General features: G+C 57.2%; 1 protein-coding gene across 1 annotated transcript; it reads right to left on the reverse strand.

The window, feature by feature from the left end:
• Positions 1-3,973: 3,973 nt before the first annotated feature.
• Positions 3,974-9,290, reverse strand: PRSS57 (serine protease 57). The gene is made up of 5 exons (XM_024105801.3): positions 8,979-9,290; positions 8,053-8,206; positions 7,561-7,705; positions 5,845-6,105; positions 3,974-5,188 (listed from the first exon to the last, which is right to left on the reverse strand). Exons 1-5 carry the CDS (start codon positions 9,019-9,021, stop codon positions 5,036-5,038), a joined length of 756 nt encoding a protein of 251 aa, XP_023961569.1. The 5' UTR covers positions 9,022-9,290; the 3' UTR covers positions 3,974-5,035.
• Positions 9,291-13,407: the final 4,117 nt, after the last annotated feature.

Raw genomic sequence — 13,407 nt, forward strand, 5'->3', positions numbered from 1 at the left:
CAGCAAAGGCGTCTATCCCCAGCTCTTGGGAGAGGAGTGCTGTTTAGAAGTTACTGCAGTGGCCTGGGAGCTAGGAGTCCTGGTTCTATTCCTAAGGCTGTGCTAACTTGCACCGAGCGGTGGGCAGACTAGGGGGAGCATAAAGATGCCTTAAAACTACCTTTACCTTAGCCCTACTCCATCCCTTCCCCAGGAGCGGAGTAAGACAGCAGGGGGTAAAGGGTGCAGGTCTCTGTGTCCTCGGGGGTTTTTCCATGCCTGGGGCCTATTGCAAGCCAAGCCTGCTTGGGGATGATGCATCCCCACTGGTTAAGAATGTAAGAATGGCCCCATACTGGGTCAGCCCAAAGGTCCATCCAGCCCAGTGTCCTGTCTGCCGACAGTGGCCAGTGCCAGGTGCCCCAGAGGGAATGAACAGAACAGGGAATCACCAAGTGATCCATCCCCTGTGGCCCATTCCCAGGTTCTGGCAAACAGAGGCTAGGGCCACCATCCCTGCCCATGCTGGCTAATAGCCACTGGTGCCCATGCGCCCATCACCTCCTCTTGCGTGGTCCCCTGGCAGTAGCACTCCCAGCCCAGGTGACCGGTTTGCCACATGAAGGCAGAGCAAGGGGTTCCGCTCCGGTTTCCCTGCATTAGCTTTACAAGCTGGCTGCCTCTTCCCCCCCGCCCCCCCCCCCCAGCTGTTCTGGGGCCAAGCTAATAGATACCTAATTCCACCCCTGGGGAAATTGTCAGTTACAGAATCTGGCTGGGGATTGGGGAACAACACTAGGTCTGCAAGGGGGCACTGAGGGCTTTGGTCTGTGTGACGCGAGAACCAGAGCCACTGGGCGGGTAACATCTCCAGGCTCATCAGCCCGGCCACATGTCCAACAGGAAAGCCACAGCAGCCCCCAGCAGCGGCTTCCTTTCCACCCGCATTGCGTGTGGCCTGTGCCGGTGGCCAGCCAGGTCCCCAAAGGCGTCTCAGCTCGTTTGACCACTGTCGCCAGTTGCGTCAATCGGGGGGGGGGGAGAGAAGAAGCCCCCAGCGGTGCGGCTTGTGCTGCGGAGCGATGGGTGATGCCAAAGCCTGCCCCAGCACACGACACCGCCGGCCACCCAGGCACAACTCCTCCTGGGGGTCTGAAGGCACCAGCCCACTTCCCTTCTCTCTGTCTGGAGGGGGGAGGGAATCACGGAGGCAGGGGCCGCTGGATACGGCGAAGCAGGGATGAAAGGCTTCTGGAGGAGGCGTTGGGTCTGATCCTCATCTTGCTCACCCCGGTGTAAATCAGGACTAGCCCCAGTGTTTGTACTGTGCCTGGTCCGTGATTGTAACGACCCGTACATGCAGAGGTAAAAGCGGTGTAACCAGAATCAGGCCCAGTCTGTCCAGGGGCAAGAGCACAATCCTGGAGTCAGGGGTTCTGTTCCCAGCTCTGCACCTGACTCACTTAGTGCTCTTAAGTAAGTCTCTTCCCCAAGCTGTGCCTCGGTTTTCCCATCTGTAAAATGGAGAGGATAATTACCCCGGAGGGCATTCTGCGCCAAAAAGATTACAATTCTGCGCACAATATTTTAAAATTCTGCAAATTGTATTTGTTAAAGAAATGTGGAGGCTCCAACATGGCACTGGGGGGAACCAGGCCACGGGCTATGCAGAGGTGGGAGATCACTGCGCAGCCCACCCCAACCCCCCCAGGACATGGACTCAGCGGTGAGGCTGCACCCAACCCTGACACAGCACAAGGACCAGGCCTGCCCCAGAAACACCCCAGGGCCCTGCCCCTCTATGCCAGGTGCACCAGGTAGGCTCAGCAAGGCAGGATCCAAGTGTGGAGGGGCATAGTGTGGGGGCATCCAGATGTGGGTTGAGAGGCGTCTGGGTGCAGGTGGCTGAGTGGGGGATCTGGGTGTGGGGGGATCTGGATGAACAGGGGCTTGTTGTGGGTGCAATGGTAATGGGACTCTGCAAGGGGGCCCAAGTGAAGGTGGTTGGGGCTCAGCAGGGGGATCTGGGTGTGGGGGGCTCAGTGGGGTGGGGATCCAGATGCAACTGGTTGGGGCTTGGTGGGGTGAGGATCTGGGTGCGGGTGGCTCGTCGGGGTGGTCCAGATGCAGGGGGAATGGGGCTCATCAGGGGGGTTCTGAATGTGGGGGGGTGAGGCTTGGCAGAAGGGTCTGGGTATGAGGGGGTCTGGATGCACAGGGGTTGGGCGGATGGGGGAGCAGCTCCCTGTACAGGGATCCTTCCCCCTGCAGCTGAGGAACGATGGGTGCAGGAAGCATTGGGGGGTGAGTTTGCAGAGCTTCCTGCAGCCGGGGGAGAAATCTGGGGGTGGGTCTGACCCGGCCCTGGATGCCATGCAGGAGAAGAGGAAGTCCTGTCCTGCCCAGCCTGGACTAGCAGCTGAGCCCGGCACAGGGTAGGAGCCACCAGCCGGGTCTTCCCCAGTTCCGCCTCCTGCCCCACGGTGATTTACCTCTCTGCCGGTTGCCCTAGAAACCCAAACATACTGCTGGGGAGGGTCTCATGACCATTCTTGTGGCTTCCCTTTGCTTCCCATCAGAAAGTCATTTTTCTATGGGGAAGCAAATAAATCTGCAGGGAACATAAATTCTGTGCATGCGCAGTGGCGCAAAAATCCCCCAGGAGTAGATAATCCTTCTGGGAGGCTTAATTTGTTAGTATCCTCAGGGTGCCCATAGAAATGCCCGTAAATAATATGTACGGTACGATACCTCGCACAACAGGGGCACTAAGTCTAGGCCTAATGGGACACCAGCCACACCTGCCAGCCACAACCACCCTCCCCAAGGAACGCAGTCACGTCAGTCGTCGCAGACAGGCTGTATCCCCCCCAGTGCTCTTTATTTCCAAGCACTTTACAGCCATGAGCCCATTAACTCGCACACCACCACCCTGGGAGAGGTAAGAAATAGGGATCATTTTGTCCGCCACTGGTATGCACCCACCTCTGGGGTGGAAGGTGGCAGCTTTTTAACAGTCTTGCGGCAACACTCCCCAGCAGTTTAAGTCAAGGAGTGAAGGAGAAAGCAACGGAGGTTGAGAGGAGTGGGACAGAAGGCAAGAATTTGACACACCTATTTATCCTACCTGGGCCAAGTATCCTCTCGTGTTTGGGAGGGATAAATAGCGATAGTCTCCAGCTATCGCTAGTTCTGGAGGAGGCCATGTGACCTAGTGGTTGCAGCGGGAATTGAGGGGGGAGGGCAGGATTGCTGGCTCTATACCTAGCTGTGGACGGGGGTATGGGCTAGCGGTTACCCTAACACCCTGACTTCAATGGTTGCAAAGGGACAGGGCGTCAGTCGCCGCTGAGATAGCGTCTCTGGCAGCATAGCGCCCCCTAGCAGCAGCCGGACAAACGTTCCGTTGTCGCGGTCCCAAGCTAGGCCTGTGCTAGTCCCTGAGGCCGGCTCCAGCCCGGCTCCTTTCTCTGCGGGGTAGATGTAGGCTGGGACGCTTTCCGCTGAGTTCTGTGGGCTTGGGATCATACGCCCCCTGCTGGCGGACCAGAGAGCAGCAGATCTCTTATTGCACTACCGGCTACCCATGGGTTCCTACTCTGGCTCCAGAGGTGAGACCTGCCCCCTTTACCCACTGACCCCCAGCCCTGCTCAGGGGCACCCACCCCCTAACACACAGTGCAGTTGGAGAGCCAGTGATCCTAAGGATCTGCTCCAAGGGGTGTCCCAGCTATCCTGGTGCAATGAACCCCTTCCCCTCAATTCCGACCCGTGCAGAGGGCTCCCCCCACGCCTGCCAGGGCTGCAAGGACCAAGCGTGTGGCTGCCTCTTGCACACACAGCTGGGGAGAGGCCTGGGCAGGCTCCTTGTATGTCCATGCAGAGCTAGCCCCAGTCTACATACCCTCTGCCTACATGTCCGTGGCTCCCCCACGCTGCCTCCTTAGGCTGGAAATCTCCAAAGGCAGCAGAGACAAACGAACGGGGACCGAGCTTGGGGAGGAACCCTTTATTGAGGAGCAGAAACAAAGCGGAGCGAGCAGCGATGGCCATTCCAGCTTCTCCCAGCAAAGCGCTTATGTCCCTGCGGGGATACTAGAGCCCTGGTAACAATGGAGGTAACAGGATGGGTCAGCCTCGGCCAGGTTTTCAGGTGTCCTCCGAGCGGAGGTTTGTAAGTGGAACGCTCCAGCGTTGCAGGCCCAGAGGCTGTGATACTGATCGGGGGAGAGTGGGGCCCACGCTGCCTTGTGGTGGCTGTCTGGGACAGCCCGGTGAAAAGGCTATCGGTGTAACTCCGGACAACAAGGAGGGGCTTTGTCACCGCTAGCGGCTGGGCTACATAGAGGTTTGTGAAGAAGACACAGAGGTGGCTCTTCTAGCTCAGTCCATAGAGGCCTGGGTGCTTAGATCCAAAGGTTGTAGGTTCAAGCCTGACCCTCCTGGGCTGTTGTATTACATCAAGCATTATATGTGGCTTGGGTGATGATCCTCCAGGCAGTCTGGGAAAGGCATGTATCCTTCTGTACACCCATTTTGTGAGGCTGCGTAGGACAGGGACGTGTAGGCCCAGATGGTACAATGCTACTGCAGCGCTAGGCTTGTCCTGAAATACCTCAGGCAAGATGATGGGCATCACCTCTCTGCCCCTTTCACCTGAGCATCTCCAAGCACTTCACAGATACTAACTCCTGAAGCCTCCCCCAATAGCCCTGTGAGGTAGGTACCTTTCTCCCCATGTTACAGATGGGGAAACTGAGGCACAGTGTGAGGAAGGGATTCAGTCAGTGGCCAAGTGGGAATAAAACACAGAAGCCCCAACTGCTAGTTGCCCCTAGACCACATGCCCCTCACATAGCTGGGAATAGAACTCACGAGTCCTGATGCACATTTCCCCCCGCCCCCCATCCTAAACACCAGACCCCATAGACTTTATAATGAAACACACATTAACTGCCCAACAGAGAAAGATCCCTCCCTCTTTTTCTTAGTCCCAACTTCCCCCTCTTCGGAATCCCTGTCACAAAAGGAGCCCCCGGAGCTCTCGTCTCCAGTATTAAAAGCGCTTCAGTACGTCGTGGACCCAGGAGATGTACTTGGAAATCCGAGTGTAGATGTCTGGGTACCTGCGATTCCCACACCGCTGCCCGGAGAAGGAGACTATGCCGTGTACTCTGCCTCCACAGATGAGGGGGCCCCCGGAGTCCCCCTACAATGCAAGAGGAAACCTGTTAGCACAGGATGAGACTGGCTAAGTCTGGAGGAAGAGGAAAGTCTCAGGAAATCAAACCTAAGCGTGGAGCTGGCCCTGTATCGCCCTAGGCAGAAGAGAAGAGTCAGAACTGGGTTGCAGTGAATATAAAGGGGGTTCTTTACTGAATGAGGCTTCTGGACACAGACAGACCCTGGGTTTCTCTCTGGCTTCCTATTCCCCGACTCCTGGCCTGGCCTCCAGAGAGACAGCGCTGCTGCCTGCACTCCAAACAGCAAGCCCCCGGTGTGGGGAAAGTTTCTGTGGCAGTAGCCTTACCAGGCACGGCTGGGTGTTGTGGTGGATGTGAAAGGCCACAGGGCACTATCCCACAATACTGGTCTAAAAACCACTTGGGTGATTGGGAACTGGAAGGAAACTCGGAGTTCTGGCTGGAACTGACTGAACCAGGAGGAGAACTTCAGCGTTGGAATCGGAGCGGGCATGGTACTGGTACTGCAGGTGTCATGGCTGGCACGGCCAAGGCACTACTGTGGGGAAGATCACAGCCCCAGCTATGGACTGTCACCAGAAGCAGCTTCAGGCTTCCCTCCAAAGCTGGGTCTGGCAGCATGGGCTCAGCAGGGGCGCCTGGAGGAGGAGAAAGCGCTTACCGAGCAGACCCCCTGGAGGGTGCTGTTAAGGCTGGCGGCGCACAGCATGTCCTTGTTGACGTGACCCACCCACAGCGCATTGCAGATCTTCCGGTCCACGATGGTCGTCTTGGTCTCCCTGAGCTCGGTGGGGATGGTGCCAAAATTGGAGGTGTCGCCCCAGCCCAGCACTCTGCAGACGACCCCAGGAGGGAGGTCGATGTTGGGTCGGGGGAGGCTGATCCGCTTCACAAACTGGTTAAAGGTGGCCGACTTGTTCAGCTGGGGAGACGAGAGCAAACGTGACCCATGTTAATACTCGGGGGGGCGCCTGTCTTGGGTGCTAGTGGCTGAATCTGGAATCTCCTTCCTTAGAGGTTTTTAAGGCCCGGCTTGACAAAGCCCTGGCTGGGATGATTTAGTTGGGGATTGGTCCTGCTTTGAGCAGGGGGTTGGACTAGATACCTCCCGAGGTCCCTTCCAACCCTGAGATTCTATGTAAAGAGGGTTACGAGCCTATTGCTGTCCCCCTAGCTAGTGGAGCTGGCAGGACAGGTGCCTGCTTTCCGCGGGCCCTGGCTTCAATCGCAGCTGGGGGGGGCTGTGATACAAACACAGTCCCATTTCTTGGTTTATCCCCCCCCCCAGTTCTGGTTTTGCCTCTTCGAATGCACAGGAGCCGGTCTCAGCATCACATGCTGTTGAAAGCAGCAGCCCCTGCAGTTTACCCAGCGGCCCCCGTTTGCTGACTCGATGTCACGCCAGGAGAACGCGTCGAATGTGATCGCTGCGGGGTGCGGGTCAAGCCAGCGATGGCGCAGCCATACATCCTTCAGAGCCTCTGCTCCCTGCCTCCCTGCACACGCCAGGGGCCAAACCCTTACCCAGCCTGGCTGGAAAGCGGGGGCAACTCCACTAAAGCCCCCAGACTTGCAGCAGGGCTGCAGTGCCACCTAGTGGCTGATTTAATTATTCCTTTCAGGAGATGTCCTCATTCCAATGCAAAGGTGGCAGTGAGTGATTTTTCCATTCCGCCTATTCTGACCCACATCCCACGTCCTGTGCCACCTTCACACAGGAGACAGGGGCTGGTACTGGGACTGCTTCTGTCCTGCTGCTGGAGAACTATGGCAGGCTGTCCCACTGCTGCCATCAGCAATGCCCCTTGCTGCGTCCCGGGGAGCCCGGGCGTTTCTATCACAACAGACTCTGGAAGGGGGACAGCGGGGATTGCACCATGAGAGTGAAATCTACTCCATTTTTGTCCCTGTGTTTCACCTCCTCCCCCACAGCCTCACCTAAGGCCAAGGCAAACCACTCAAGTTCCTTTGAACCCACCAGCTTTGAGCGGCTCTGATCTGCGCCCCATACAAATACCTGCCTCCCAGCTCTGTAGGCTACACTCTTAATGTGAATGGGACATCAACAGATTAGTCATTTACCCCTCTGGTTGGCGTTTGCTGCGGTGGGTCCAGTTCAGCCCTGCTGTGACTTCTGCTGGCTTTAGTATGGTGGTCATACCAGGGGGCAATTTGAGTCTGATTTTCCAGTGGGGGTGGGGGATGGAAGGGTAAGGAGCAGAAGATGGGAGTTTAGTTCCTGTCCCTTGTGTAAGGTTTGACCCCCAAAAGAAAATTCGCTCTAAACTCTGAAAGTTTTGGAGCAACTGGAGGTTTTCATCAGGGTTGTGAGCTTCTCTCTTTCCCCCAGGGATCAAAGGTGACAAGGGCAACTCACTTCCAGCATGCGGATGTCATTGTGGACCGTCCGGGCGTTGAAGTGCGGGTGCATGATGGATTCCCGGATGCTGAAGATCTGCTGAGAGGCCTCCTGGTGTTTCAGGGAGTGAGCCCCCAGCACAACGCGCACGGCGGGGGAATGTCTGAAACGCACAGCGAGAGGGATTGACATCAGCACGGGGCTGTAGCCAGGAACAGGCTGGAGAGAATAAGGGGCCGGGAGCACAAAATGGGGGGCATGCCCACCCAAAAGGGGCAGAGGTTGAACTGCCTGTGCTGGGATTTGAACCTGTGTCCCCAGTGAGGGTAGAGATTTCAGCGAGGTGCTTCGGTTTTGTTGGGCTGGCTAAGGGCTCCTGGGAAGGTCCCTGAGCTGAGCCGTGGGGCAGGCTCTCCTCCGCCCCTTGCAGTGAATGTCAGGGGAGCAGGGTTTATTTCACATCCTCGGGGAATGCAGCCATCAGGGGTCCCCCGAAGCGCCGGGGCTTACCTGGGAATCACACAGTGAGCCGCCGTCATCACCCACTTGCGCCAGACCAGGAATCCCCCGCAGACATGTTGGCCATCCAGCTGGATGGAAGCAATGTAGGGCCGGGAATGGGGCTTGACTTCCTTCCCCCCGATAATCCAGCTCCCCAGGGCACCTGTCCCAAACCAAACAGCTGTTTTTTGGGGGGAAAGAATCCACCCTCCAAAATGGATGATCTCGAGGTGGGGCTAGGCAAGGATTCCCAAAGGAGCAGCTAGGATTATCCTGGGACCCACAGGGCTGTGGGAATGGCTGGGTCAGAGCACTGGGGGGACGCACCAGGGGCTGGATTGCGCAACCCTGACTCAGACGAGTCGCCCCCTAGGGGTCAAATCCGAGTCTCGCACACGTGGGTGCAGCTCCATTCACTTCCCTAGGGGCCGTACCCACTGGTGGGGAGGTGACATCTCTCCCCAAGCCTGCGGCACAGACCCTACACACACCCAAGCTCAGCTATTCCTGGTGCCCAGACCCAGGTGGAGGACATGAGATCAGACCTCTCTCTAGGTACTTACACGCAGGGAAGTCCTGGCCCCACTAAAGTCCATGGCCATTGTCAGAACGCTGCTTGACATTTAAAGCATTTCTCGTCACACCTCCCTGGGAGGCAGGGCTCTCGTCCCTCCTTTTACACCAGGGAAACCGAGGCATAGAGCTGAAGCAGCTTGCCCAAGGTCACCCAGTGCATCGGAGACAGGGCTAGGCATTGAACCCAGGTTGACACCCTAACCACTAGGCCATGCTTCCTCCTATACTTAGCCACCCACAGCAGCTGCCCTGCCACTTCTCAGCATCTACTTGCTCAGCCCAGGAGCTTCTGAGCTCAGACACCCTCGCATCATGGGTCCTCCCACCAACCCCTACTCCCCCAGAGGGGCATCCTTTACCTGCCGGGATGAGAACAAGGAGCAGCAGGCTGGTATTCCCCATGCTCTCTCTCTTTGCTCTTTCACGCTGGGGGAGGATGGTGAGTGCTGATGGCTGAGGCTCTGGGGGAGAGGGTTAAGTAAGCCCGGAGGGCGTGGGAGGGTCTTGCGGTGCCACTATCCCACATAGCTAGGTTGCCGCTCGGCTCTCGGCCTGCCCTGCTCGACTTGGTTCCTCTTCGGTTTGCGAGCTTGTGCAATCCCTTCTCCCGGCCCCTGCGGGAAGAGCCCAAAGGGAGAAACCTCAGGGTACATGCAATGTCAGGGGGGCGATTTAGACACACAAAGGGGGCCTTTGCAGGGAGCGGATGTGTTATCAGGCAGTGCAGAGGCCCCAGCCGAGGGGTTCTGCAGGTGTGTTATTCAGGAGCTGGCTGGTCACAGGGGTCCCGTCTGGCCTTGGAATGGCGGAAAAGTCAAGGTCCCATTACACAGGGTCCTGCCCACACGCCCAGCGAGGGACAGTCCCCGCCCCGAAGCGCTCGCAATCGAAACAGACACAGGATTCTCATGCCCATTTCACACGTGGGGACCGAGACCCAGAGTGGGACTGTCCCCAGGGGAGTCGGAGGCTGCCAGGAACTGAACTCTGAGCCCCAGAGCATCCCCCCAGCGCTCACTGCAAGACAGGGAGGGACACTTTAGTCTCATTGTCTGGCTGACAGCCCCTGAGACAGAAAGAGGCCGGGTAGAGTTTCAAGACAAACCCTGGTTATCTTTCAAAGTGAGCCTGGCCCAATTTATGGGGTTGGGTGGAAAACCACCTCTCTGAGCACTTGGAGGGAGGGACCGTCTCTTCCCGCATGTCCGTACAGCACCTAGCGCAACAAGGCCCTGAGCTCTCTGGCTGCTACTGTAATACAAAGAAATAATGATTAAAAAGCATGGGCCCTAGCCTGGGGCACAAGATGCCTGAGTTCTTGTCCGATCTCTGCTACTTACCTGCCATGTGAACTTTGCCAAGTCATTTCCCTTCTCTGTGCCTCAGTTTCCCCATCTGTAAAAATTAAGATCATGGGCCCAGTGCCTCAAAGGTATTCAGGCACCTAACTCCCATTGAAATCAGGGGGAGTTAGGTGCCTAAATGCTTCTCAGGATCTAGGCCCTGGTACTTATGCCCCTCTGAGATGTTAGAACAGGTAGAATAAACCTCTTAAGACTTTCCATAGCACCTTTCACTGTAGTACCACAGCCCAACAATTCTCTGCATTTTCCCCCCAAACCCAGGTGAGACTTGGTGGGTTTGGCTCAGTTTTACTTTATATATATATATATATATATATAAACCCCACTCCAAACCAAAGTTAGGGGCTGGGGTAAAAATGGGGAATAAGACCATAGGGATCAAAACTAGGGAGACAAGACTGCCACAGACCCCCAGCCAGCCACACCCGTGGAGCTTCCAAGACATCTAGTCAGCGGGTGACGTCTGCACGTATCAGCTGGAAGCAGACTGTCATCCTGCCAGCCTCACCTCCATAGCACCAAAGCTTCCGCCGTCAGAACTTGGCCGTAAGCGTGAGGCAGGACAGAATCCGGCTCGCACACACGTGGGGAGGAGCCATGTATTTGCACACATGATAAAGTGCGCACCTGGGAATCGGGGACCTCGGAGAGCAGGTGGGAGGTGTACAAAGAGGCCGGTTTTACACACATGCTCTCCTGGCTCTTATAGCGGAAGAATTTTATATGTTTGGCCTGCAGAACAAACCTGAGATCCAAATTTCAAATCCTCCCCAAGAAGTTCAGACCCAGAATTTTATTTCCATTAGAGAGATAAGGGACTGCTGGGAATTTAGATTCCCTGTTCAAATGCACCTGCAGATCTGACAGCTTGGTTCAGCTCATTATAGAGATAAGGGCCAGCTGTGAAATTTGGAGCCCGCTTCTAAACTCACACGCAGATCCAGGTTTTTGGGTCAGCCCATTATAGAGACAGGAGAAGTGGGCAAAGGATTTTCCTGCCAGTGTTTGGGAAGGGGTTTGTAATCTGGAGATCTGATCCTAACTCTGCTAATTGGATTCAAATTCATCAAGTGGTCTTAGGCCTCTAAAAGTGGAGTAATTCGGGCTTCTGCTCTGGACTTAAGGCTTGACGCTTTCACCATATGGATTTCCCAACCCTAGTAGTGGTTTTAGATTCACCACCTTTGCTTCCTGAGTCAGTTTCTTAAAGGAAACCGTTGTGTTGGGGGGGGGGGAAAGCCCAGACTTTCCTGGCACCCAAAATTTCTTTCTCCTCCCGCAGCCACCGCTTCCCCTAGGTTCACGCAGTATCCAGCCAGCAAGATCATAAACTAGATCCAAACACTCAGTAGAACACCTTGCCTCAGCTCCCCATTGGCACAGACACCGCTGTTTATTACGTGCTTAGCCACAGCTGTTTGCTTAGATATTATCAACGCACCCACAGCCAACCCAAATTGAAGTTTGCTGGGCCACCTTGGTGCCGGTGGGGATAGAACTCAGGTCTGCCTGGTTTTGCAAGCGGTTGAGCAGTTCTGCGTCCCTCCAGTAGGGGCCAGGGGTGCCACATACAAATGCACCCTCCAGTCCTTAAAACTTTAATGGTTTCAAGTTCCCAAGGAGCCACCATCACCTGCTAAGGGCTGTCCTGTGGGGGAGGAAAGGAAAGCGCTCTCAAGCAGGCCTGGGGAGCTGGGTGGCTAACGGAGGACGGGAGAGCTGTCCCAATGCTGGAGGCAGGGATGGACCTTAGCATTGCAAGCCAAGGGAGGGCTGTGATTTATAGCCAGGCATTGTGGTAGGTGCAGTCTTCAGTGGCTGTTCCGCTGTGCTTTGTGGGGGAGAGAGCGGACCTCCAGTCGCCTTGTTATTAATAATAATGCTTCTGTCACCGAAGCAGCTGGATGCCCGTGGTGAGGTTAGGGCCTCAAGTGTGTTTGGTGCTCGGTATAACCCGAGTGAGGACGGCGCCTGCCCCAGAGGGCTGGCAGGAGCAATAGACAGGAGTGGGAGAGGAAATAAAGGCAGGTGAGCGGTAAACACCCAGTCAGCACAGGGGAGCGTCCAGCAGAAAAACTTGGACGAGTCTGTCTACCTCCAGGCAGCCGGCTGAGCCCCAGTGCTGGCTAATAACCACCTGGGAGCCATCGGCACCTGACTTACTCTGTGCCATTGTCTCTTCGTGGCCATCGGCCCTCCAGGAGGAGCAGAAGCAGCGACTGCTGCCCTGGGGAGGTCAAATGGGGCCCAGCTGGGCCCACCCGGAGCATTAGCGACCCACCCCTGTTGTAGGGGCACTAGGATCCCGGTGGTGCCTCCCTTCACCACGTGTCTTTGTGGGGAGGAAATCGGAGAGGAGGGAGACAGGGACTCCAGCTGGTTGGCGCAGAAGCAGGCCTAGCAGGGGCCCATTGACCATCCAGAGAATTTGCTGAAGTTCGTCAGGCTTCTTGTGCTCTCTGCTAATTACTACTAAAATGCCAACGTTTTCCTGGGGAAACTTGCCTTATTTCAGCACCTCTTGGGTGCGCCCGCCAGCTGGGGCCAGTTTGGGGCCCTGACTCTCTGTTTGGGGCCCACGGGGATGGTGGTGGGCGCTGGATACGGTGCAATGCTGGGCACACATGACAGGGCCATGGGGACGGGGGTGGGCGCTGGATACGGTGTGATGCTGGGCACAGGCCCCATGACAGGGCCATGGGGACGGGGGTGGGCGCTGGATACGGTGCAATGCTGGGCACACATGACTGGGCCACGGGGACGGGGGTGGGCGCTGGATACGGTGTGATGCTGGGCACAGGCCCCATGACAGGGCCATGGGGACGCGGGTGGGCGCTGGATACGATGTGATGCTGGGCACAGGCCCCATGACAGGGCCATGGGGACGGGGGTGGGCACTGGATACGGTGTGATGCTGGGCACAGGCCCCATGACAGGGCCACGGGGACGGGGGTGGGCGCTGGATACGGTGTGATGCTGGGCACAGGCCCCATGACAGGGCCACGGGGACGGGGGTGGGCACTGGATACGGTGTGATGCTGGGCACAGGCCCCATGACAGGGCCATGGGGACGGGGGTGGGCGCTGGATACGGTGTGATGCTGGGCACAGGCCCCATGACAGGGCCACGGGGACGGGGGTGGGCGCTGGATACGGTGTGATGCTGGGCACAGGCCCCATGACAGGGCCACGGGGACGGGGGTGGGCGCTGGATACGGTGTGATGCTGGGCACAGGCCCCACGACAGGGCCACGGGGACGCGGGTGGGCGCTGGATACGGTGTGATGCTGGGCACAGGCCCCATGACAGGGCCACGGGGACGGGGGTGGGCGCTGGATACGGTGTGATGCTGGGCACAGGCCCCATGACAGGGCCACGGGGACGGGGGTGGGCGCTGGATACGGTGTGATGCTGGGCACAGGCCC

This window comes from Chrysemys picta, chromosome 25, assembly GCF_011386835.1.
Source record: "Chrysemys picta bellii isolate R12L10 chromosome 25, ASM1138683v2, whole genome shotgun sequence".
In the NCBI taxonomy this organism is placed as follows: domain Eukaryota; kingdom Metazoa; phylum Chordata; order Testudines; family Emydidae; genus Chrysemys; species Chrysemys picta.